Raw genomic sequence first — 27,282 nt, forward strand, 5'->3', positions numbered from 1 at the left:
TGGCAAACTTCAGACGGGCATGTATGTGCTTTCTTAAGCAGGGGGACCTTACAGGCGCTGCAGGATTTCAGTCCTTCACGGTGTAGTGTGTTACCAATTGTTTTCTTTGTGACTATGGTCCCAGCTGCCTTGAGATCATTGATCCTCCCTTGTAGTTCTGGGCTGATTCCTCACCGTTCTCATTATCATTGCAACTCCACTAGGTGAGATCTTGCATGTGGAGCCCCAGGCCGAGGGAGATTGACAGTTCTTTTGTGTTTCTTCCATTTGCGAATAATCGCACCACCTGTTGTCACCTTCTCACCAAGCTGCTTGGCGATGGTCTTGTAGCCCATTCCAATCTTGTGTATCTCTACAATCTCGTCCTTGACATCCTTGGCGAGCTCTTTGGTCTTGGAGAGTTTGGTGGAGAGTTTGAAATCTGATTGATTGATTTGCTTCTGTGGACAGGTGTCTTTTATACAGGTCACAATCTGAAATTAGGAGCACTCCCTTTAAGAGTGTGCTCCTAATCTCAGTTTGTCACGACTTCTGCCGAAGTCGTTGCCTCTCCTTGTTCGGGCGGTGCTCAGCATTCGACGTCACCGGTGTTCTAGCCATCATTGATCCTTTTTTCATTTTACATTGGTTTTGTCTTGTCTTCCCACACACCTGTTGTCAATCCCATTCATTACCTGTTGTGTATTTAACCCTCTGTTTCCCCTCATGTCTTTGTCAGAGATTGTTATTGTCAGTGTAGTGTTGATTGTTTGTATAGGTGCGCGTCGGGTCCTCGTACCCATGTTTTGTGTTTATGTACAGAGTGTTATGGAGCATACTCCGTGGACTTTATTAAAAGACTCCATTTTACACTCCATTTGACTCTCCTGCGCCTGACTTCCCTGCCACCTATTACACCTATGCTTGACACCGCTTGTTACCTGTATAAAAGACACCTGGAAGCCAGAAATCTTTCTGATTGAGAGAGGGTCAAATAATTATTTCCCTCATTAAAATGCAAATCAATTTATAACATTTTGACGTGTTTTTTAAAATTTTTTTGTTATTCTGTCTCTCACTGTTCAAATAAACCTACCATTAAAATTATAAACGGATCATTTCTTTGTTAGTGGGCAAACGTCCAAAACGGCAGGGGATCAAATACTTTTTTCCCTCGCTGTATTTTATATATATTTATTCTTTAAAGGTATCTTAGTTTTTACCCCAACCAGTAGGTGGCGATAATACATATTTTTGTATGTAGTCCACCAATAAAACCCTTGAAGACGAACGTTTATTGGCGATGAGGTTGAAATGGGTGTAGAGTTAGCTGGTAGGGAAATTCATACTACAGAATAGTAGGCTGATATACAGCCAATACAGTAGGTGGCGGCATGCACCTATAACATTTGTTTGTGGATCGCCATAATACCAAAGACTAAGAAGGCCGCCTACCATTAAGATCCGGTCTTTTTTTAACAGGGTGGGTCTCATAGGCGCCAATGCCTAGTTCGTGACAGTAAAAGAACCATAAAAATAAAATGTGAGTGGGATGTATCGCTTCCTCTTACGCCTCTGGCTACAGTGTTGCAACAATGTTGTGACTATGTGGTGCAGTCAATGCTGTAAGTTCAACGTTTTCGAACCAGATACAATGTCAATCATGTAACTTTATTCAATATTGGTAATGTTTGGAAGTAACAAGATGAGTGTTACGTCGTTAAATCGCCTCGATATTTAGAGAGGGGTGTGTGCGCGAAACATGAGTTCCCATGTAGCGCAGCTATGATGAGTTGTCATCAGACTTCTACATGGGCGGACGACTATTCTGTACAACAGGAAAACGAACTAGAAGCGCTTGCGTCAATTTTTGGATAATATTTTAATGGTCTGCGTAATAACCATCCATGGAAGGTTGGCCTACTTTCAACACAATCGATTTATGAATAGATAGTAGCAACTTTTTGCCAATAAAGTTGAATCGGTAAAAGAGCCGTTCACTTGGCTCCCTGATTAGCATACTGTTACTACTTATTTTTGAGCTCAAAACGTTTTTCTGCAGATAAATTACAAAATAATTGTCGAAAGAGGGTGAATCCTCACTGAAGAAACAATAAATAGCGGGGAGGGCGTAGTAGAATAAATCTAATAATTTGTCCATGTAAAACAATATTTGAAGGAGCATTTCACGATCTGACAATGGTAGCCTATCTTTTGCGCTTTACATTGTAGATTTGCAGTTTTGTAAAGCATTTTGAACGAATAGCTGTTTTGGAGCCAAATGAGCCGGCTCTTTTACGTGAACACTTTTACGTGAACAGAGCCAAATGAGGCGACTCACCAATAAGACTCTGAATGTCCATCACTATTGCTGACTTGCAGAAGCAAAGTTGTGCTAATTACACAAACGCCATGCATGTCTATTCGTGGCTAGGTTTCCATGATCCTCTGTTGTTTTCTCCTCATCAAGATCAAAAGACCACTAGATGTATACCTGTGCCTGCGACCTAATGGACTAAGCAATGGGAAGGAAAGTTATGTGACAGTGGACCTGCAGGTCCATTGCCCACCTACGTTCCCTGATGTGTGAGTATCGTTACTCAATCCATCAATGGGATGGATATGTCATAGAATATCCCTTTCCCTAGATTCAGATGTTTATAATGTTGCACTCTATTGCTTAGTATACACCTCTGGCATTAGGAAGACTGTATGACCCCTATCATGACTCCAATGACATTACGTTGGGTGATTCCACATACAGTGCCTTCAGAAAGAATTCACACCCCTTGACTTTTTCCACATTTTGTTGTTACAGCCTGAATTTTAAAATGGATTGCATTAAGACTGTGTGCAATAATAGTGTTTAACAAGACCTTTGAATGACTACCTCATCGCTGTACCCCACACATAAAATTATCGTTAAGGTCCCTCGGAGGAGCAGTGAATTTCAAACACAGATTTGACCACAAAGACCAGGGAGGTTTCCCAATGCCTCACAAAGAAGGTCCCTATTTTTAGATGGGTACAAATAAAAATAAATAAGTAGTCTTTGAGTATCCCTTTGAGCAAGGTGAAGTTATTAATTACTCTTTGGATGGTGTATCAATACACCCAGTCACTACAAAGATACAGGCGTCCTTCCGAACTCAGTAACTCAATCGCTCAGGGATTTCACCCGAGGCCAGTGGTGACTTTGAAACAGTTATAGAGTTTAATGGCTGTGATAGGAGAACTGAGGATGTATCAACAACATTGTAGTTACTCCACAATACTAACTAAATGACAGAGTGAAAAGAAGGAAGCCTGTACAAAGTGAAAATATTCTAAAACATGCATCCTGGTTGCAATAAGGCACTAAAGTAAAACTTCAAAAAATTTGGCAAAGAAGTAAACTTTATGTCCTGAATACCAAGTATTATGTTTAGGGCAAATCCAACACAACACATCACTGCGTATTTCTGTCATATTTTCAGGCATGGTGGTGGCTGCATCATGTTATGGGTATGCTTGTCATCGGCAAGGACTAGGGAGTTTTTTAGAATAAAAATAAACTGAATAGAGCTAAGCACAGGAAAACCTGGTTGAGTCTGCTTTCCAACAGGCACTGGGGGACAAATTCACCTTTCAGCAGGACAATAACCTAAAACACAAGGCCAAATATTCACTGGAGTTGCTTGCCAAGACAACATTGACTGTTCTTGAGTAGTTCGTTTTGACATAAATCGGCTTGAAATCTACGGCAAGATTTGAAAATGTCTGTCTAGCCATGATCAACAACCAACTTGACAGAGCTTGAAAAATGTAAAAAATCAAATAGAATAATGTTAAAATATTTCACAATCCAGGTGTGCAAATCTTAGACTTACCCAGAAAGACCTACAGCTGTAATTGCTGCCAAAGGTGATTCTAACATGTATTAACTCAGGGGTGTGAATACTTATGAAAATTAGATTTCTGTATTTCATTTTAAATAAATTTGCACAAATTTCTAAGAACATGTTTTCACTTTGTCATTATAGGGTATTGTGTGTAGTAGATGGGTGAGAATTCAATTGAATCAATTTTGAATTCAGGCTGTAACACAAAATTTGGAATAAGTCAAGGGGTATGAATACTTTCTGAAGGCACTGTAACTGTATGCCGCCTGAGGCAAATGCCCTGACAATAGCCTCTAATACTGCCCAATGCTGGCCAAATGCTCTGTCTAAACATAAATATGCCTTGCTCATGATTTGGAAACCTTTGGAAATTTTTAACTTTCATATGAGCGTTTTTCAAATACAGAAGATAAACTTACTGTACGCAGTTTAGCAAAGTTACTCACGACTGTATTTTGAAAAACGCGATCCAGACGGAAATGTTAAATGGAATGGCCCAATGGAAATGCGAGCAGCAAGGTGGGAGGATGTGGCATGGCCTAGGCTGTGTGAAAACAAAGCCGGATGCAACTTTGCTAAACTGCGTACATAAGTGTATCTTATGGTTTCCATAAACATATTGCAAGTGAAGATTAGCAATGTTTCTAAGCGTTAAAACAGAGCGTCGGGACATGGAGCCAGCTGTGGTCCATACCTTCAGGTGCGAACCCAATAGGGGGACATGCTGTAAGCCCCCTTGTTACCTTGTTCTGGAGAGCTAGGCACAAATGTACAGTCAACGTGTCTTTTGGTTTGGTACCATCGCCTGACAATCCTTTTTTAAGCAAAATGTTATACATGCATAGCAATAATTCACGTTTGTTGTTTGCTTGGGCGACAGACCTCCAGAGTTTGAGCTGAAGAATGCCAAAGGTCTCTCCAATGACAACCTCCAGAGCCTCCAGACACAGCTCACTAAACTGGCTGCAGAGCGATGTGGGGAGGTGAGAAAGACATATACAGGCAGACAGACGGATGCCTACAGACAAATCCACTCTGAACCAAACATGTAGATCTGAATAGTTTATCTACTCGTAGTTAGGAGTAGATGACCCATGAAATCCGGTGCCATTTTTCAATGGCCGCATCTCTGACAGAAAATATTTTTTGTCCCATCATCACCCCTCTCTTCCCCCAGATGATGATCTATGAGCTGGCCGACCATGTCCAGGGGTTCCTGAGTGAACACAACAAGCCTCCGTTCAGCTCCTTTCATGAGGAGATGCTGAAGAACCAGCGGCTGCAGCAGGAGAGGCTAGCCCTCGAGGAGCAGGAGAAACTGGACCAACGCCGCAGTAAGGAGGAGCAGACGGTGAGGATGCATGCATGCTTATACACGCACTACATGCACACACACACTTACTGTCCTCTTCACTGTACCTCTCAACTCATTCATGTCTAAAGCAATTTGAGATTATGGCTGAAATCCAAAGGAGAGAGGAGGAGAAACAAGAGGAGAAAAGGAAAAAAGACATTGCCAAACAGGTGCCTTCATAATCTTCAAATGTGTACATTTTGCAAACTCGTGCTGTTTTAGTAGATAAGCAATTCTTATTATTCCTCTGGAAAATTGATTGGAATTATTAGCTATGTATGTTTTTAGGCTAATGATCAATTAATATATTATTTAAAACCATGTTCCATTAGACCTGAAATGCACCTTTTAATAATCATTTAAAAAACAAATGCCAAACAGAACCTGAAATAAACGTTTGATTTAACCATATTCTGGCTTTGTGACTGCCCAGGAGTGCCTTGAGAGTATAGACCAGCCTGCTGTAGACAGTTCTGTATTGGGCAGCTCATCTTATTCCCCTGGGCCTCCACCTGAGCTTACTGAGCCCAGAAGAGGGACCAACCCCCGGAGACTGACCAACTCCAACACCCGCCACAGGCATGGGACAGCCACGTGTAAATAATATTTAGCTCTGTGCCTGAACTTAGCTAACACTGCATGCTGTTTTTGTTGTAACCAGACGGGACACATACAGGGAGGATAGCCCATGCTCACAGGAAGTGCTTTACTTCAGCAACAGTACCCTTGGGGATCTCTTGGTGCATAGGGGAAAGTGCCTAGTAAGAGCTTAAAATTCCCTGTAAATCTCATTATGGTCTGCGTTGTAGTTTACTGTACTGTCAGTGTTGAGTTGTGTGCCTCAATATGCTATGTGTCTGTCTCTGGCAGGGGAGAGTGTGAGGCTTGGCCGTAATGTTTATAATGCTTTCGACGCGACCAACGGAGAGTTTGCCATAGTATACGAGTGGATCCTACGCTGGAACAAGAAGATTGGCAAGTTCTTCACCAGTGAGGAAAAGGGGAAGATTGACAATTGTAAAAAGCAGGTGAGTAATTCCTAGCTTAGATCCTGCCATCAGATGTAGTACTAATAGATAGGCCTACACACTAAGCAGTACCTTCTGCCTATTTCTTTATAGATCCACGGTGCTGCGAGTGAGCTGAACTCCCTGCTGAAGCTGAAACACCCTAACCTGGTGCACTACCAGGCCCTGAGCTCCAGTGAGAGGGATGACTGCCTGGTGGTGAACCTGCTGGTAGAGCATGTGGGGGTCAGCAGCAGTCTGAGCCAGAGCCTGGCTAGCCAGACCGCCATCACCCTGGAGCGCCTCCGCCTGTTTACCACCCAGCTCCTGGCTGCCCTCGACTACCTCCACTCCAACTCTGTTGTCCACAAACAGCTGGGCGCCTCCAGCGTGCTTCTGGACCACCTGGGCAACGTGTGACTCACAGACTACAGCCTCTCCAAGAGACTGGGCGACCTCTGCAAGGAGGACATCGTTCAGCAGGCCCGCGTGCGCTTCTGTGAGGACACGCTGCCCACCAAGGCTGGGAAGAAAGGGGACGTGTGGAGCCTGGGGCTGATGCTGCTGGCACTTAGCCAGGGCGAGGAGGTCAGGGAGTTCCCGGTGTCTGTGCCCACCAGCTTGCCCGCTGACTTCCAGGACTTCCTCAACAGGTATGCCTGCCTGACAAGAACCATCCATTCAGTTTGGCCAGACAGCTAGTCTCGGTGTCGGCCAGACAGCTAGCCTCATCCACTTCCATGCCTGGACCTCACATTTTTATGGTGGCAATTAAAACTTTCATTTTTCGTGTGGTTAAATTCTAAATGAAAATGTGTTTTTTTTTTTTACAGATTTTGACTCATTAGCACATGGTTTTTGAATGGTTAGCTAGATGATTTAGGGAACTCCACTTTTCTATTCAGTTGATGAAAACTATACACAGTGAACACACAGGTTCATTTAGATGTATTTAACCTTCCTGTACCTTTTTGCCGTATTGTCATTCCACCATGGACTGTGTGTTAATCAGGGCTTGGCTGTCAGAGCTCGTCATCTGTATTTGGGTGCCAATCTTAATGTACTGCTGTGTGGATACAGAGTAACACAATGTGGACCAGAGGATTAGATGTTGATGGGCCACTCCAGGAATGTCAGCTCTGTTCTTTTGGAAGTTTCCATGCTAAATGCACCATTCTCTGTTCTGTGTGGTAGGTGTGTGTGTCTGAATGATGCTGACCGCTGGAACACCCAGCAGCTGTTTGACCACCCCTTCCTCAACCCTCCACCTCCGAAGACCCCTCCACAGTGCCAGGACGCTAGTCCAGAAGGTGACAACTGTGTTGAGATCAGGGCCACAAGATATTTTCAGTCCAAGACTATAATGTTGTGAAAAAATGGTTGCCTTTTTTTAAGTGGCTTGATTCACTATGTAGAATCGTAACGGCTGTATTCTGTCCTCCCAGACATTGGTGATGACTTTGCGTCGTCAGTCATCCCTCACAGTCACATCCTCAATGCTCCGTTCAGCACTGGGCTACAGAGGCAGTTCTCACGCTACTTCAACGAGTTTGAGGAGTTACAGTTGCTGGGGAAAGGAGCTTTTGGTACCGTTATCAAGGTAACCCGTGTTTTAATATAGCATAGCTGACAGTAGCATTCCTATCCTTTCCCTTTCACTAAGTCCATGGTTATTGTTCACATATTGTTTGTCTCCTGACCCAACTTTTTGTCTCTTTCCATCCTCTCGTTATGTGCAGGTCCAGAACAAGCTGGATGGATGTTACTATGCTGTGAAGCGTATCCAGGTGAACCCGGCCAGTAAGCAGTTCCGTAGGATCAAAGGTGAGGTGACGCTGCTGTCACGCCTCAACCATGAGAACATCGTCCGCTACTACAACGCCTGGATCGAGAGGCATGAGACCCCCTCCACGGGGATACTGAGCTCAGACAGCACAGAGCCCCGGCGCACAGCGGAGAAACTGCCTCAGGTCCGAGCCCCTTCTCTGGGCCCCAACGAGCTGGGAATCGGCATGCTTGACAACGTGGAGGGTAACGCCTCACCCCCTGCCCCGGCGAGCTCGGTGGAGTGGAGCACCTCCATCGAGATGTCATCTAGTGCCAAGTGCAGTGGTCACGAGTCCAGCGACGAGGATGATGATGTTTTCTGTGCCTCGTTCCTGTGAGTTCTCCTAAGGCATTAGAACTATTGGAGTGTGATGTACAAAATAGTCTTGACGGTATAGTAGCATCGATCGGAGGTTCGTTTCATGTCCTATATGCTCTGTGAACTTGATATATGGAACTAAAATGATTTACTTTTAGTATTTGTTTTGGTTTGTGATTCAGAGAGTGAAACAATTTTTGACAATTGAGATGGCAGCATATCCCAGGTTAGTGTTTATGTGACCTGATTCAGAATCGTAGGCATTTGAAGTATAGCTATAGAAAAAGCACTATGTATGGAGAAAGGCAAGATCCATGATTGGCTAAGATAATGAATGGAGACGATAGAGATATTACTTCCTGGAGGACAATGCCATACTGACATGTGCTATAACATGTGAATTCTTAAAGAAATGGGTGGGGCTAAGGCATAAGAGATTGTGAACGATGCTTAATAGGGGCGTAAACAAAGAAGAGCTCTCTAGAAAGCGTGAAAATCATTCAAGGGCATTTATTCTCCTACTTTTCTCCAGTGGGACAACAAGTTACTCAGATTTCAAAGAAGCATAACTTTCCCATGTTTCCCCTCGACTACATGATATACCATTTTGGAGCTCTGAGTGTACTTGTCTAAAAACAAAAAAAGCCAATCTTGAAAAGTTGACAAAAGCTCACCTTGAATTCAGTCACATATATTATCACCAAGTTGTGTGTTACTTTCATCAACTGAATCAATGTAACCACCATCCCTCAGGAAGAGCCAAGCAATAGAATGGGTGGTGACACGATAGAGCACAGACTCTCTTTATCTTTACATCCAGGTAAAGCTCCGTTCACTAGCACTCAACTAGTACCCCACTAGAGGACACTGTTCTATGTCTAATATCTAACCAGTGTTCTCTCCTCCCTCCAGATGGAATACTGTGAAAAAAGCACTTTACTAGACACCATTGACCAGGGCCTCCATCAGGACAACAGTCGCCTGTGGAGGTTCTTCAGGGAGATCCTGGATGGCCTGGCTTACATCCACCAACAGGTCTGTCTGTGAACCCTCCCTAACCCTCCTAGTGTCCTCAGAGTGTACTGCAGGGTTCAATGTCTGCTTTAGGGTGTGGAACAGAGATGTAATGTTTAAGAGCCAAGACTTTGAGGAGAGAGGTGGGACTGTCCTGTCACATTCGGTTAGGAAGGAGGGAGTCCAGGACAGTCACTGCTTGTGATTCTACTGTTCCACTCCAAGTATCTGCTAATTCTTCAGATCCCCATGTCAAAGGTTTTTCTAGGTTCATAGTGGGAATTGAAGTGGGATATCATTTGTCCTGTAGGAATTGATGATGACTCATTCTCCACCTTTGCAAAATTGTATCTATGGGAATTTTGAATTTATTCATAGTGTTTTTTGAAATGTGTTTGATGCAAAATTGTTTTAAAGGACCCTCTTCTCTTTTTCTCACACACTCAAATGTTTTGGTATGCATGTTCCTTCCTTCCAAGCTGTCAAAGCACGGCTTAGAACAACAATGATGTCATGCATGTGACATGCTTTCAGCAATGGTTCCAATTAGCACTAATTGATCACCTCCATCCTTCCAACAGGGGATGATTCATCGAGACCTCAAGCCTGTCAACATTTTCTTGGATGCTCAGGACCATGTGAAAATTGGAGACTTTGGCCTGGCCACAGACCATCCTGCTAGTGTGGTATGCCTTAATGTCCTCGGGTTCCGCTGTCTCCTGGTGATGGAGATTCATTAACTGATACCTTGAAGTTCATGTTGAGGTCTCTAAAGCCGTGTTCTCAAGTCGAGTCCCAAGTAGAACGGCTCGAGTCTCAAGTTCTGTCCAAGTCGTGCATTATAAGCGCAAGTCGAGTAGTTTTTAAGTCAGCTAAAAAATAACCTATACATGCAATGACTTGTTCAATTACAAATCCTTGTCTGTTTATTGAGGCTACCAGACAGCCCTTTTCATTGTCTATAACACATTTAGATTATGTAATAATGTTAATAACAAATTCCAAAGGCAAGCTTCATAAGTCATTTATTATTTTCAAGCAATTTTGACATACCAGAAGACCACTAAGGCCTATGCTAGTAATTATTGCTTGATGCTCCATTTCTGGTGAGCTTGTAAAGTAAACAGTTAGTATTCTTGATCACCAACATTTTTTTGAGCTGTATATTTATGGCAATCCTCTCTCCTACAATTTGATGATTACACTGCGCCCAATCCTATAGCTGTACAGCAAATAAGCAATCTGTTTGCTAGCTCAGTAGTTAACAAACTTTTTTTCTCTTGCAACCCCCAAAAAGCAGTGTTCAAAGTTCGCGACCATGCACGCACAACAGCTGCACAAATGTAACTACTCATTATAGCCATAAAAGCTGATGCATTTTCAAAATGCAAGATACAGAAATAAACTTTTTCGGCCTGCATTTGTAGTTGTCATTTCCAATGCTCATTGCCAACTTAACTGGGTAAGCCCTTTTCTTCTTCACAAATAACATAATTAATTCACCAAAATATGTTATCATCCCATAATGCAATGTTACAGCTATCTTTAGACATATAGCCAGCCAGTAGCCACCCAAGCTAGGCCTATATGAAATAGGAAATGATCAATTAAATAATATAGGCCTACATAAACAAGTGCTTTCTGGTCCATAATCTCTGGATATGCAAGCCTGCCTTTGTGCCAATGCTGATGACTGGTCATTGGTCAACAATCAAGGCAATTTCAAGTCATCAGTCATAAGTCTTAATCTAACCATGATGGTGTTTCCGACCCCAGTGCAGCTCAGTGTAAACAAGCAAAACTGTAGGGTCGGAATCTTCTGGCAAAAGTGGAATGTTGACACTTTAAAAAAGTTAGAGTATTTCGTTTTGTTCTGTGTTTCCCAAATAACTCAAGAATGAACAAAGAACTGACTTTGTAGAAATCGTCTCGTCCCTACAGGCCGCAGCAAGTATACTGGACATTGAGGAGAGTGGCTCTGTTCTGATTCTCAAACCGGACCAAACAGGTACTGAGAAGCAAAATCCATCCTTATCTAACTAGCTTATAAAGTGTCTCAGGGTCTGTGACTGTATATTTGCAAAATTGATTATGTATATTTTATTTCTGAACAGGGAATATGACTGGTATGGTTGGTACTGCCCTATATGTCAGCCCAGAGGTGCAAGGAAATACCAACGCCACTTACAACCAGGCAAGAAATATGAATGGAACACACACCAACGTCAATTCAGAAGAATAAAATAAAGATTTTAAGAAACTGTCTCAGAACAATCATTCATCCAAAAATGTAATCTCAAAAGTAGTCTAGGAATTATAATATCTTGTAATGAATTAAGGGCCTTGGCTCCTGGGTGGAGCATAGACTAGTGTCCTCTATCTGTTTAGAGGTAGTTCAAGGTTTTCCAACAGTGTTACTGTATCCTCACTAGGAAATATATAATTCAGGATTGATTGTATATACCAGATGTAAAGGGAAGAGGGCTCATCCTGTGATCTGTGTTTCTCCTTAGAAAGTGGATCTGTTTAGCTTGGGTATTGTCCTGTTTGAGATGTCCTACCGACCCATGACCACCGGCTCCGAACGAATCTCAGTCCTGAGCCAGCTGCGCATGGTCAGTCTGTCCAGCACAGAGAACACAGACTGGGGCGGGGGGGGCCACGGGAAGGGTCTCACTCCTTCATCACTGTCCCATTACTCTGTCATTCCACTCTGCAGGAAGACATCAACTTTCCTGAAGATTTCCCTGAGTATAAGAGTGGAACGCAGGTGAGGAAGGACGTATTCAATTCATGTTACACAAGTTATACTCTTAGTTTCACACAACTTCAGGGAGCTATGTAGAAGTAGTAGTTCACTTTATAGTCCCACAATGGGAAGTTGTTAACGAAACCAAACTGAGTGACATTACACAGTATAGGCAGTTTGACTTTGATAGACTGATCCCTAGCCCTGTGTCTTATCTCAGATGAAGGTTATTGGCTGGCTGCTGAACCATGACCCGGCCCTGCATTCCACGGCCCAGGAGCTCCTGAAGAGTGATCTGCTGCCCCCGCCCCAGATGGAGGAGTCGGAGCTCCACGAGGTCCTGCAGCACACCATGGCTAACGTCAATGGCAAGGCCTACCGCACCATGGTCAACCAGCTGTTCTCCCAGATCACCTCCCCCGTCATGGACTACACCTACGATATCGACCTCCACAAGGTACCAGGCCTACTGCTCCGGGCAAGGTACCAGGCCTACCCACTGACGCAGTGGAGCAGACCCTCAAACCTGGCCTAGCGGACTACCACACAAACACAACCCAAAGCCAACCAGACATGAACACTTGGGCATCACTGTCCTCTCTACCACGTCATAGCATCTCAAACCATTGTTTGTGACAGACCGGTATTGAAGAAATTGTTGAACGCAGAATAGAGTGGTCCAATAGTCCAAAGTAGGAAGAGCTACCCATCTCCTCCTGTAGGTGTCACTGTAGACACAGTAATGATGCTGCTTCTGTGATCATACAGATCTCCTGTCATCTGGTTCACATAATGGCGGGACTGTTTGAGCTTTCATCGATGCCTTTTGATTCCTAACAGACTGCGTTTTGTTTTGCTGCAGGGCAACTTTCATTTCAACAGTGCCAGATTGCAACCGTATGTGTACGAAACAATCACCAGGATCTTCAAGAAACATGGTGAGTCCAGATTCAGACTCTTATTTTAAGAGCTGAAGTTGTTTACTCTCTTGGGCAAATGACTTGACCCATTCCACTTTAAAGTTGCTGCTATGAAGACCTCACTGGGGCCTTGACTTGAACATCTGTTCATATACAGTACCAGTCAAAAGTTTACGAACACCTACTCATTCAAGGGTTTTTCTTTATTTTTACTATTTTCGACATTGTAGAATAATAGTGAAGACATCAAAACTATGAAATAACACATATGGAATTATGTAGTAACCACAAAAGTGTTAAACAAATCCAAATATATTTTAGATTCTTCAAAGTAGCCACCCTTTGCCTTGATGACAGCTTTGCAAACGATGAACCCCAGTTTCAACTGTACTGGGCAGATGGCAGACTGCATGATGGCGTTGTGTGGGCGAGAGGTTTGCTGATTCCAGTGTTGTGAACAGAGTGCCCCGTGGTAGTGGGGTTATGTTATGGGAAGGCATAAGCTACGGGCAACGAACACAATTGCATTTTATCAAGGGCAATTTGAATGCACAGCGACGCCGTGACGAGATCCTGAGGCCCATTGCCATACCATTCATCCGCCTCCATCACCTCATGTTTCAGCATGATAATGCACAGCCCCGTGTCGCAAGGATCTGGACACAATTCCTGGAAGCTGAAAATGTCCTAGTTCTTCCATGGCCTGCATACTCACCTGACATGTCACCTATTGAGTATGTTTGGGATGCTCCTGTCAATATGCAGAAACTTCACACAGCCATTAAAGAGCGGGACAGCATTCCACAGACCACAATCAACAGCCTGATCAAGTCTATGCAAAGGAGATGTCATGCTGCATGAGGCAAATGGTGGTCACACCAGATACTGACTGGTTTTCTGATCCACGCCCTACCTTTTTAAAGTATCTGTGACCAACAGATGCATATCTGTATTCCCAGTCATGTGAAATCCATAGATTAGGGCTTAATGGATATATTTCAACTGACTCATTTCCTTACAAACTGTAACTCAGTAAAATCTTTGAAATTGTTGCATTTTGCGTTTTATAATTTGTTCAGTTTATGCTGAACTTATTATCATACATTTACATTAGTGTCTCTGTGGCTGTCTTTCCAGGGGCTGTGCGTCTCCAGACCCCCCTGCTCCTCCCCAGGAACAGGAAGCTGTATGAAGGCAGTGAGCCTTCTTGCTTGATGGACCACAGTGGCATGCTGGTCACCCTGCCCTACGACCTCCGGGTGAGCATCAGGAAGCAGGAAGTACTACACGCTCCGTTAACTAGCCCTCAGTGATCCCAGCACTCAGTGGACTAGGGCCAGAACAACCCCGGGACAACCCTGGGACTAACTGTGTTTCCACAGAGATTTATTGTCGTCTTGCATGCACTGTTTATTTATTCTCTTTTGTATCCATTCCAGATTGCATTCGCAAGATTTGTGGCCAGAAATAATATTACCCATTTCAAGAGGTAAATCTCATAGTCAATCACTGAATACTTGAATCTATCCATTTCATATGCATGTTCAGTCTTTGATAAACCTCAATGTTATCCTGTGTGTGTGCAGGTGGAGCATCGAGCGTTTGTATATGTCAATTGTAATGTAATGGTGTGTGTGTGTAGGTACAGCATCGAGCTTGTTTATGTCCATTGTAATGTAATGGTGTGTGTGTGTGTGGGTGTGTAGGTACAGCATTGAGCGTGTTTATGTCCATTGTCATGATGTGAGTGTGTGTAGGTACAGCATCGAGCGTGTTTATGTCCATTGTAATGGTGTGAGTGTGTATAGGTACAGCATCGAGCGTGTTTATGTCCATTGTAATGGTGTGAGTGTGTATAGGTACAGCATCGAGCGTGTTTATGTCCATTGTAATGGTGTGAGTGTGTATAGGTACAGCATCGAGCGTGTTTATGTCCATTGTAATGGTGTGAGTGTGTATAGGTACAGCATTGAGCGTGTTTATCTCCATTGTAATGGTGTGAGTGTGCAGGTGGTGCATTAAGCGTGTGTTCCGGCCCAGAAAGCTGGACAGGGCCCACCCCAGGGAGCTGCTGGAGTGTTCCTTTGATGTCATTGTCCCCGTCACTAATAGCCTGCTGCCTGACGCTGAGACCATTTTCACTATCTCAGAGATTATCCAGGAGTTCAGTGTCCTGCAGGTACCACACTGTTACCACTCCGTCTAGTAATTCCTCGTACCATGTTACTACCCCTGTCAGTCTAGCTAAAGTCACAGACCATATTGTCCTTTACAGTACACTCCCTGTCTCGCCTCAGGCCCAGACACTACTGCCCAGTCTCTGTCTAGCTCTGGTCACAGACCTGTTCACTCCCTGGGTTCTAGACAGTGCAGGAGGCCCAGTTCACCCAGCACAAACCCATTCCAACCCAGGCCTGCTTTGCTCTGCTAAAAGACCAGCATGCCTCCAGGACCCCTCTAAAAGGGTCTACCTCTGTGTGTGTGTGAAAGCTTTTAAGAATGTATGTCACTCTGGACGAGAGGGCAGCTGAGCAGTTCTACAGTAGTGCTTTAGGGACGAGGTTGGACTGTAATTGTGCACAGTTGTAATTGTGTTTTGATGATGCTGTTAGGAGAGGAACTACCAACCTCTCTACCAGGAGAGAAGCTGCTGGGTGGTGTAATGGTGTGTTGTTGGATGTTGTGTTAGGAGAGGAACTACCACATCTACCTGAACCACACCAGCCTGCTGAAGGCCGTCCTGCTACACAGCGGCACCCCGAGGACAAACTGAGCCACGCATCCAGCATCCTCTGTGACGCCATGGTTAGTACTACGCACACGGCGCTCATGTGCAAGTTAAACACACACCATGCGTGCGCACATTGTGTGGTGTATATAAGTTTTGTCTGTTACATCTTTGTTCCACAACTGTAACTCTAAAATGGTATCCTGTCTCTGTTCATAGAGTGAAAAGCTGACCAGGAGAGAGGTGGAGGCCAAGTTCTGTAACCTGTCCCTGTCCAACAACAGTGTAAGTACCTCGTGTTGTCTCTGGCCTCTGGTGCTTACGACCGGTCTGGTGAATTCATTAGTGTTTCGACTTTTTTCTGCTCAGGGTCCGCCTTTCTTGAACATTGCCTTGCTCTCAACCACAGAATGTCTTTTCTGTGTCTGATGTTTTCTGTCTCTCCCTGTCAGTTGCAGACTCTGTATAAATACATAGAGCAGAAAGGAGACCTGCAGGACCTGGTCCCCCTCATCACCTCTCTGACCAAACAGAAGACTGCAGTCACCCAGCTGGCAAAGCAGGGCCTTAAAGACCTGGAGGCACTCACTGGCCTGCTCAGGAGCCTGGGAGTCAAGCTACAGGTAGATCTCCCACTTCCTAACTCTTACTCAGAGTCTGGTGTATAAAGAAAATGGCATTGCGTGTGTTTTCCTGTGGATTTCTAGATTGATTGATTCTCATATTTGTGTGTCTTGTAGGTGGTGGTAAATCTGGGTCTGGTTTATAAGGTGCAACACCATTGTGGGGTCATCTTCCAGTTTGTGGCCTTCATCAAGAAACGTAGACGCGCAGCGCCAGACATCATGGCTGCAGGAGGGAGATACGACCACCTGGTAATGTCCCCATCTTTACCACCCTCCTGCTCAGGTCCTTGGAGGTGTTGAACTATCAGGGTTTAGTCCTTATGAGGGTACTCTTCCTGTAGATCCTTGAGTTCCGTGGCCCAGCGTCCTCTGCTCCTGTCCATTCGGCAGTAGGGGCCAGTTTGGCTCTGGACAAAGTCTGTGCTGCCCTGGCCAGCATGGAAGAGCCGGTGAGTACTATTAACTATTCATCAGTGTTAATGACCCAAAGATACAGAAGGTCATATTTGATGATGGCTTATTACTTTGAGCCTCCATTAAAGTTCATGTCCGTTATTATCCAGCCTCTAAAATGTTGCTGTTTTGGGAAAGGCTCACATTTTTCTATACTGTACAATGACAGTTGATGGGTCTAACCCCTCTGTAATTAACTCAGAATGTGTGTGGAACTCTGTCTGTGTGTGAGCAGGTTTTAAGCTAACTCTCTCTGTGTGTGTGTGAGCAGGTTTTAACCTAACTCTCTGTATGTGAGCAGGTTTTAACCTAACTCTCTGTGTGTGTTAGTGTGTGAGCAGGTTTTAACCTAACTCTCTGTGTGTGTGTGTGTGTGTGTGTGTGTGAGAAGTTAACTTCTTGACGCTACCCATCCCTTTAGCGGGATAATTGTCATCAACAACCGCTGAATTGCATAGCGCCACATTCAAATAATATTACTAAAAATATTTATATTCATGAAATCACAAGTGCAATATAGCAAAACACAGCTTAGCCTTTTGTTAATCCACCTGGCGTGTCAGATTTTGAAAATATGCTTTACAGCGAAAGCAATCCAAGCGTTTGTAAGTTTATCAATCGCTCAACAAAACATTATGAACACCTAGCATCAAGTAGCTTGGTCACGAAATTCAGAAAAGCAATCAAATTAATTGTTTACCTTTGATCTCAAGATGTTTTCATTCACGAGACTCCCAGTTACACAATAAATGTTCCTTTTGTTCCATAAAGATTATTTTGTTTGTTTGGCGCGTTATGTTCAGAAATCCACATGAAAGAGCGTTCACGACAACGCAGACAAATTCCAAATAGTATCCGTAATGTCCACAGAAACATGTCAAACGTTTTTATAATCAATCATCAGGTTCTTTTTATAATGTATATAATCGATAATATATCAACCGCAACTGTCTTTTTCAGTCGTAGAGGGAAAGGCAATGGCTGCCCAAACTCTGTTGCGCCAAGCAAAACGCTGCTGGCACCTGGCCATACAATGACTCTTATGTTATCTTTCTCGCTCATTTTTCAAAATAAAAGCCTGAAACTATGTCTAAAGACTTTTGACACCTTGAGGAAGCGATAATTGATATCCTTTTAAATGGAGCAAAGGCAGGCTATGGAACATGGAGTTTTCAAAATACAAGCCACTTCCTGGTTTGATTTTCCTCTGGGTTTCGCCTGCAATATCAGTTCTGTTATACTCACAGACAATATTTTGACAGTTTTGGAAACTTTAGAGTGTTTTCTATCCTAATCTGTCAATTATATGCATATTCTAGCATCTGGTCCTGAGAAATAGGCCGTTTACTTCGGGAACGTTATATTTCCAAACATAAAAATAGTGCCCTCTAGCTTCAAGAGGTTAACCTAACTCTCTGTGTGTGTGAGCAGGTTTTAACCTAACTCTCTGCGTCTCTTAGCCCTCTATCAGTTCGTGTGACGTGCTGGTGGTACCAGTAGGCCACATCTCCATGGGCCGAGCCATCAACGTGGTCCAGAAGCTGTGGACAGCAGGGGTTTCTACTGACATTGTCTATGACGTGTCACAGGTCAGTGATGAGCAGCCCGTAGCACCTTCTGCTGTGACAATACCTAACCAACAACATGGCGACACCATTCTATTCTACCCCACATGGACAGGCGGACCAAACTGCCTGTGAAGTTATTTACCTTGACCGTATGTGGAACTGTAAACACTCAGGGAAACGGGATCCTTTTTGAGTTTCCTTTCATATAAGTCTGTTAGAGTATCACGTTTAAGAAACACGATGCCCATTTGTTTCCTTGGCCGACTTTCATCATCTCTGTTACTGTAAAGACTTCTATAAGCAGTTTTTATTTTCAGTTTGTAGGTGAAATCTGTTGACCAACTCTAACCTGAGAAGTGTTGCTGTGTAGTTATCACCCTGGTGAATGTGACTGGTGTCGTGTCACTGTGCTGGGCCATGCCTCTCTCATTCTTCATTTTTACGTGACGGCCTGATCTCAGGCCAGGAGGTGTCTGTGTGTGTCTCCCTCTGGCAGAGCGTGCAGCCGACTGCTCTGCTCCCCCTGCCCTCTTACGTTCACCCTTTCTCACTCCCTCTTACCCTCTAGTATCCTCCCTCTCTACTTTTTCATTTGCTCTCTTGTTGTCCCATCGCAAACTCTATAACATCACTGATTGCTCAACTCCATCCCCCTGACCTCCCAGCCACAATTTAAAACTTAGCTTTGTCTGAGCTCACACAGCTCTGCAGGAGAGAGACAGCATGTCGGTCCAACACATCAGAGTTGTAAAGGACGCCTTCCTCATGGTCTAATGTTAACCCTTTTCACATGCACTGCTTTTACTGGTCAAATCTCCAGTAAGTACTCATTTATCGTCTGGAGATGGTTCCACTTTATTTTTGTTGGGTCTTGTTTCACGTTTTGTCACGTGCACAAGTACAGTGAAATAAATGCCTTTCTAGCTTTTACTAGACAAATATGGTCAACCCTTTCCACATGCGGTCACCTGGGAGGCATATGGCAGAAAGCTGGTTGGCCCTCTCTGTCTGTCTCAGTGATAGAGCCGCTGTGAGGAAGCTGGTGGGGGAGTGAGACTGCTGGAGAGCAGAGCAGAGGTGATATACAGCACAGAGATTGTTCCTCAGTAGTCTACTGTTCTGGTCTGACCCACCTCTACCTGCCGGAGGAAACATGTCTGGCTGTATTTGATTAGGATAAATCCGCTCTGCTGCTCACACACAGCCACAGGTGACTGCACTACCTGGACAGGCCCAGGTTTGGGCACTGGGCAGAGCAGCTCTCCGTTCCAAGGAAAACTCCGTCGCTCCGGAGGAATTTGAGGCACAAGTGAAGCATTTCACCAGCACACATTTAATTATCCAGACCGTACGCTGCCATGGCCCAGTGGTATCTCAGCCATCCCTGTTCTCTCTCTCTCCTATCCTTGCCACAGTACCTGCTCTGACATGTGTGAAATGGGGAGTTTTTCAATTTTTTATTATAACATTCCAATCCTGTTGTCCAAACGTACGGCACACGCTCTCTGTTTTCACAGGAACTGATGAGCCATAGGAGAGCCACTGAAATCTGCCAGCTTTTAGCACACCCCTAAACCACCAGGACTGCTTCCAACTCGTACTCTTAGACAGACAGCCCACCTTTTACTAAACACATCACATCAAACTACTTTTCCCATAATCCCACTGTCATCGTACATGAGAAACATGGGGCTGAGGGCGGGCTTATCCTCGAGTGGCGCAGTGGTCTTAGGCACTGCATCTCCGTGCTAAAGGCATCACTACAGACCCTGGTTCGGTTCCAGGCGGTATCACAACCGGCCGTGATTGGGAGTCCTGTAAGGCGGGGCACAATTGGCTCAGCAGACAGGCAGACGGGACAAATCCTTACCCCAAATAAGCATTATGATGTATTTGACATTTTAGCAGAGCATACATTTTGTGTATTCCCCCCCTATTAGTCCCCCATGGGAGTTGAACACACAACCCTGGCGTTGCAAGGACTTTCTCTACCAACTGAGCCACACGTTCTATGGCAGCCATGTACGCTCCCCATTTAACATTACATAGGGAATATTTACATAGCATTTAACATTACATAGGGAATATTTAAACAATGCTATGCAACTGTAATTCTAGAATTAGTACAATATTCACATTTCTAAAAGTTGGCCTAACTCTCAGTATGGCTTTGGTGTTAGTGTTTCTTGTTCCTCTCTGTGTCTGACTGTGTCATTGTGTTCAGTCCCAGGAGACTATGCTGGAGCACTGTAGACAGGCTGGCATCACCTGCATGGCCCTTGTCTCAGACAAGGACGGGAACTACATCAAGGTAATTATAATGAAAATGGATTTATATAGCGCTTTTCCAGATGCTCAAAGCTCTTTACATAGTAACTGTTCTTTACTATAACTGTATATGATTCTAAGTCCTGGCTGGAATGCAGCACTTTGAATCATTCTCTGGGCCAGCATCTGACTACGTAGTCTGAAATGTAATTTGCCTTTGTTGGCGACTTCTCCTACTTGTACAATAATTGGACTGCACCTGTGCTATTAGCTTAGTGCATGTAAATGGTCTTGATATGAATTCCAAATGGTTTGACGTATACATTAGTTTGATATGAAAAATGAGAATTTAGAGTGAACGTTTTGTGTTGGAAGCAGGTCTGATTTTCCCCTCACTGTCCCCCGTGTGTCCCCAGGTCAAGTCCTCTGAGAAGGAAAAGCAGTCAGAGAAGAGGATTCCAGAGTCTGACCTTGTGGATCACATTGTTCAGAAATGTCGGACCAAATTCTTTGAGGAGAGAAATATCCGGTGACAACGCGGTTTATTAACCCACGCACAAACTCTGTAATAGACTTTCAGTGTTGTTGGGGAAAGAGACTCATACAGCTGTTTTGTCTCTCCTCCAACAGGGAAACCTCTGAGACGGTCTCTCTTCAGAACACCAAGGGGTCACTCGTCAATGCCTCATGTACGGTTGAACAGCCTTCTTCTCCACCCTGTATACAGGGATGACCCTGCATTACCATTGACTTGGTTCTGGGTTGGATTTCATACGAGCGTCTGCATGGTGTTAGAGCTGTGTTGAATGGATAATTAAAGGGTGATGGTGACTATGTGAGCTGCAAGGTGATTTAATGACGGTGTTAGATTTCACACCACCTCTAGCTCACATGCACAGTATATGTGAACCTTAATGCAGTACAATGGCCGTATGAGTCTGGGTAACAATTATGGCTTCTCCGTCTACTGGTGTCTGGGTGATGGTGTGAGAAGGCTGACAGCTAAGTCAGAGAGGAGCTCAGCTCAGGCATATTCCCATGGTCTCATTAGTGTGTGTGTGTGTGTGTGTGTGTGTGTGTGCGTACGTGCTGTGACTTGACAGGATTGTCAGAGCAGCATGGGAGCAGCGCCTCCAGTAACATCAACGTGTTACTTATCTCACCAGAGAAGGTGTCCTCCAGCGCCAGACGGCGCTACGAGACCCAGGTCTGTCAATCAATCACGCCGGTCACTCATACCTGTCCCGAAGTCAACTTTTTAACAGATTGAGCTCAGCCCAGTCACGCAGGCGACCACGACACAACTCTCTCTGGCTGTGGTTCCCAGCTCTGTCTCACTTTAGCACGGTGGCATCCGTCAAGGTCAGACAACACCACGGCTTTTACACACGCGGCCAGCCCAGTTGTTAACGGCATTGGCTCACATGGAGCCCAACTGCATGTGAAGATGAAGTGGCTTTTGTTTCCCAGTTTCATTGGAAAAATGTTTTTTTTTTTTTTTTTTTCACCCTCTTCTTTTCAGATTCAAACCAGATTGCATTATCTTGCTAGCAATTTACAGAACAAGAGCAATGACATCGAAGTTCTGGCTGTAAGTCGTTTTCTGTTTCCCCCGCTTTACATCTTATCTGTTGAATCCATGTGTATAATAGTGAAATCAGGACAGAAGTTAGCTGATAGCTGTAATAGCAAACATCGGCGTGCAGTGGGATTTAGAGTTCCCCTGGAGGTAGATAGCTACAAAGTGATTCCAGTTGTCGCAGAACAATAAACAGAAAACAAAAGGAGAGGGCAAGTCATTTGGAGCTAAATTGCTACCATATTTAGTTGATTTTTGGTTTTGGAGTAAATTTGAAAGGAGGTATTCACCGAGTAAATTATACAGCGTAGTATTTACTGATACGACATACTCCAAATACATTTGTCATTCCATATGTTTGTGTCTGGTTCCCATCAGAGTTATAGGCTAGATGCTGGAGCGTGAGGTATTGAATTTGAAACATTACAGACATAATCGCCTTGATGCCGGTATGTATTTACACAGAGCTAGAAGTCTGCCTCCAGATCACGTCATCAGTAATCCTACCTGCCTGTCATAGGTAATACCCCTAACTAAAGAGAAATGCAATTTTCTCAAAATATAATATAAAGGCATAGATGGAACATAAGCTGATGGTTCTATGATTTCCTGCGAGGGACCTTTACAGTAGTGCCCTTAGTGGTGGTGAGAGCACCATGAATGAGGCAATGTTCTGCTCACAGACTAAATCGATACAGCACAGTGTGCAAATGAACTTCATCACCTTTAGCTGAAGGAACTGAACCTTCTGTTTTTTGTTGCCACTGTGCAATGCGTCTTGATATTTATAGTTTATTTGGTTGCTGTGGTTACATTTACTTCCTTTAGAAAACAGACAACATGCTATGTACAGTGTGGTCTGGGAGTTCATGGTGCGATAACATCCATTGTCTTTGGAGTCTTAACGCAACTCCCTCTGTTCCGTCCCAGGTGGACCTCCCGAAGGCAACTCTCATCAACTTCCTGTCATTGGAGGTCTGTACCCAGCTCTGCTTATCATGACCTATCTGAAACAGTCAATAAAGGATATCTTGGCAGGATAGAGGAGGAAGGAAGTCCTGTTTCCTTCCTTGTCACCTTCACTCTGTCCTCCGCCAGCAGTCCTGCCAGGACCCTTTAGGTCACCTGCCCTGTCCCCCTCGCACAAACACCACAAGTTACCAGCTGGGACAAAGTGTAAACTAACATTCCAAACTCCTGACCGCAGGGCTTGCCAAACGAAACCAGGAACCCCTGGCTTTCATAAATACAAAAAATGAGAATGTCAATTATATGGTGTTAAGAAACATGTTCTGAACACAAGCAGTGTTGCATAACTAAGCAAACACTCGCGCCAAATGAATGGTGGTCCTATACAGTTCCCCTCTCACATCACACATGTGGATTTGTGAGTGTCAGAGAAAACACTTTCGCTGTATAAAACAAATTACAATACACAGTGTGTGTGCCCAGACTCACAGGAAATCATGCATCACACAGACTAATTACCCCACAGAGCAGTGAGGGCCTGGGACTCGCATATCTATCTTTTATACTTCCCACCATTTAACTGCAGATGGGGGAGTGAATGTACACACAGTCTCCGACACAGTAACTACAGCCTACATAAACAGCCCTGCTTGTTTGATCGCAGCCACTATGTTGAATGTCTGATTGCTGGTTTCTCTCTCGCTCTCTCTTTCTGCCACTCTTCTCTCCAGTTTGATGGAGATGAGCAGTTCAACAACAGCGTTAAACATCTGCTGTCACGTCTCCCTAAGCAGCGCTATCTCAGGTCCATCTGTGAGGAGCTCCACTGCTTCAAAATCCTAAAAAGGTACGTAGCTGTTTTTTTCAGGCCCTGTGTATTCCAGGGCAGGCAAACCCAGGCCAGCGAGAGTGTGAGAGCAGGGCAGTAGACCCCATGACCCCCTGTGCCCTCCCAGGTTCTGACTCAGGCCTTGACTTACCTTTTTTTATTTAAAAAAATCATGAAACCTGAGGAAAACGGTCGAGAGCATTAAAGGCCCTTTAAAAACCAGACTTCCTTTTATGACCAGCAAACACCAGAAATCCCCAGCCCACACTCCGGGTCCCCAGCCCACACTCCAGGTGTGTGGATGTCAGTCAACTCTTCAAACAGAGCAGATCAGAGATAATTACAGTCTATAAAACACCACCAACTCCTCAGATGATCAGATTTCCATTTGGGGTAAGGATTTGTCCTGTCTGTCTGACTGCTGTCTGAGTTTCTCCATTGTGAGTGACACCCAGAGCCCTGGGCCAGGTCACAGGCACCGTTAAAGCTCCACTGCAGGCTGTCTGTACAGGGGACTGGGCTAATATCAGCCTCGCTACCTATAGCCCTGCTCAAAGACTGGGCTAAAGCCTCTCCATTTTTGGTTTTCCCTGCCTAGTTTTATTTAGATGCTCAGAACAAGGAGCCTATGTTGGATTTGATAGATGTTCTCTTTCATGAATGGAGATGACACAGAAGAAAGCAAGAGCCCATTTCTCTGGCTCTTTCAGGGCTCTTCATCAACCATCCAGAGCAGTTGGTTTTAATCTCCTGTGTGTCTCATTCACCGATGAGGGGAAAGTGTTTACTGATAAATTACCGTAATTTCCTAACAATGGAGATATTCACAGTGGGTTTTATGTGTTTGTTTTCACTTGAACTAGGTGACTGAGAGGGCCAGATTCAGTGCCTTGAGAAGGTATTCACACCCCTTGACTTATTCCACATTTTGTTGTGTTACAGCCTGAATTTAAAATGGATACAATTGAGATTTTTTGTCACTGGCCTAAACACAATACCCCATAATGTCAAAGTGGACTTATGTTTTTCAACATTTTTACTAAAAAATGAAAAGCTGAAATGTCTTCAGTCAATAAGTATTCAACCTCTTTGTTATAGCAATCCTAAATAAGTTCAGGAGTACAAATTTGCTTAACAAGTCACAAGTTGCCACAGACTCACTCTGTGTGCAATAATAGTGTTTAACATGATTTTTGAATGACCACCTCATCTCTGTACCCCGCAATTAACTTTTTGTCCTGAATACAAAGTGTTATGTTTGGTGCAAGTCCAATACAACACATTACTGAGTACCACAGCCCATATTTTCAAGCATAGTGGTAGCTGCATCGTGTTATGGGTGTGTTTGTAATCGTTAAGGACTGAGCAGTTTTTCAGGATAAAAAAGAAATGGAATGGAGATTGGCACAGACAAAATCCTAGAGGAAAACCTTGTTCAGTCTGCTTTCCACCAGACAGTGGAAGATGAATTCACCTTTCAGCAGGACAATAATTGAAATGTTGCACAATCCAGGTGGGGAAAGCTCTTAGAGACTTACCCAGAAAGACGTACAGCTGTAATCGCTGCCAACGGTGCTTCTACAAAGCATTCACTCGGGTGTTTGCAAAAATGTCTAAAACATGTTTTCACTTTGTCATTGTTTGGGTATTGTGTTTAGACGGGTGAGGGGGAGGGCAAAAAATGTAATCCATTTTGAATTCAGGCTGTAACACAACAAAATGTGGAATACGTCAACGGGTAGGAATACTTTCTGAAGGCACTGAAAGTGGTCCAAAGGCCACAGTAGTAAACAGTCGCCTGGCTGCAACGTGCCTATATACTACTCTGCCCATATGGCCCCGCAGTCATTGAGCAGCAGCTACAGCCACTCTTTCATTTACTTGAAAACAGACTCGTAACTCGCTGCCTGCCAGATCATCTGAAATACCCTATGAAAGAATGAAAAGAAAGGGCCACTAATGATGGTGACAATGAAATAAGAATAGTCAAATTAGGCTGTTTTTCCACAATGAGCCGGCCAGTTAAAACTTACCAAACCAACTTTACCTGGTGTGGTAGGCTTTCACAAGAAAGCAGTTATAGGTTATGTTGTTTGTCGTTGATGATAATAGCAATTGTTATGCATTCCCTTTACATATGGAAACGTATACACAGAGAGTACAAAACATTAAGAACACCTAACTCAGAACAGCATCTATTCGTTGGGGCATGGACTCTACATGGTGTCAAAGCGTTCCACAGGGATGCTGGCCCATGTTGAACACAATACTTCCCACAGTTGTCAAGTTGGCTGGATGTCCTTTGGATGGTGGTCCATTCTAGATACACACTGTTGAGCGTGAGAAACCCAGCAGTGTTGCAGTTCTTGACACAAACCGGTGCACGTGGCACCTACTATCATACCCCGTTCAAAGTCACTTAAATCTTTTGTCTTGCCCATTCACCTTCTGAATGGTAAACATACAAAATCCAGGTCTCAAGGCTTAAAAATCATTCTTTAACCTGTCACCTCCCCTTTATCGAGACTGATTTGAAGGGGATTTAACAGGTGACATCATCAATAAGGGATCATAGCTTTCACCTGGTCATTCTGCCATGGAAAGAGCAGGTGTTTATAATAGTTTGTATGCTCTGTGTACTTCAACATAGCTTGCTAATGGCCACTTGCAGTTGTTTGGACAAACATTGCGTTATTGAGAAATGGGCTTTGGTATTGGGACTTAATGAGTGTGTTGTCTTTGCAGGGCTGCTGTGGTGGTTTTGTACAGCTACAAGGACGATTACTACAAGATTCTTCTGTGAAACCAAAGATGTTACTGCTCAGGACAAGCTCCAAGCTGCTCCCAGCACAACAGGCTTCCTGTGGCGCTTTTCTATATAGAGATACTGTATCTGTTTAGAAAGATGACTTTCCTTTTGAGACTGTGAACCTAAAGGCAAAAGTCAACTTTTAGTTTTAAATTGTGATCCAGTTACAATCAGCTCTGAACCTCACTGCATGTTGTGCTCCTCCCTACATCTTGAAGGCAAAAAAATGTTTTCTAATCTTCTTACTGTACCTGCCTTAATGTGTAACGGTTAATGTACATTCTGAAGAGGAATGTTTTTTTTATTGCAGATAAAGTGTTGCTATATTTCCAAATAAATGGCCAATTCCATATTTTTAAAGTGACATGATGAATAATGGCATTAAATCTCATATTTTCCCTCA

At 44.0% G+C, this 27,282-nt stretch overlaps 1 protein-coding gene across 1 annotated transcript; it reads left to right on the forward strand.

Moving 5' to 3' along the window:
• The first annotated feature begins 1,749 nt into the window (after positions 1 to 1,749).
• Positions 1,750 to 27,282, forward strand: LOC112255754 (eIF-2-alpha kinase GCN2-like). Its single transcript, XM_042326284.1, is given in 38 exon segments — positions 1,750 to 1,893; positions 2,450 to 2,565; positions 4,741 to 4,843; positions 5,038 to 5,211; positions 5,304 to 5,384; positions 5,648 to 5,810; positions 6,085 to 6,242; positions 6,336 to 6,874; positions 7,416 to 7,531; positions 7,667 to 7,821; positions 7,961 to 8,382; positions 9,160 to 9,187; positions 9,280 to 9,402; positions 9,963 to 10,067; positions 11,278 to 11,389; positions 11,496 to 11,575; positions 11,895 to 11,996; positions 12,101 to 12,151; positions 12,351 to 12,587; positions 12,993 to 13,068; positions 14,188 to 14,309; positions 14,490 to 14,539; positions 15,061 to 15,229; positions 15,740 to 15,803; positions 15,806 to 15,855; positions 15,998 to 16,063; positions 16,231 to 16,401; positions 16,519 to 16,653; positions 16,746 to 16,853; positions 18,318 to 18,446; positions 20,650 to 20,736; positions 21,110 to 21,222; positions 21,324 to 21,380; positions 21,795 to 21,900; positions 22,216 to 22,284; positions 23,203 to 23,247; positions 23,973 to 24,088; positions 26,816 to 27,282. Coding segments are annotated over 38 exon segments (4,785 nt in total). The 5' UTR covers positions 1,750 to 1,764; the 3' UTR covers positions 26,874 to 27,282.

This window comes from Oncorhynchus tshawytscha, linkage group LG08, assembly GCF_018296145.1.
Source record: "Oncorhynchus tshawytscha isolate Ot180627B linkage group LG08, Otsh_v2.0, whole genome shotgun sequence".
Taxonomy (NCBI): domain Eukaryota; kingdom Metazoa; phylum Chordata; class Actinopteri; order Salmoniformes; family Salmonidae; genus Oncorhynchus; species Oncorhynchus tshawytscha.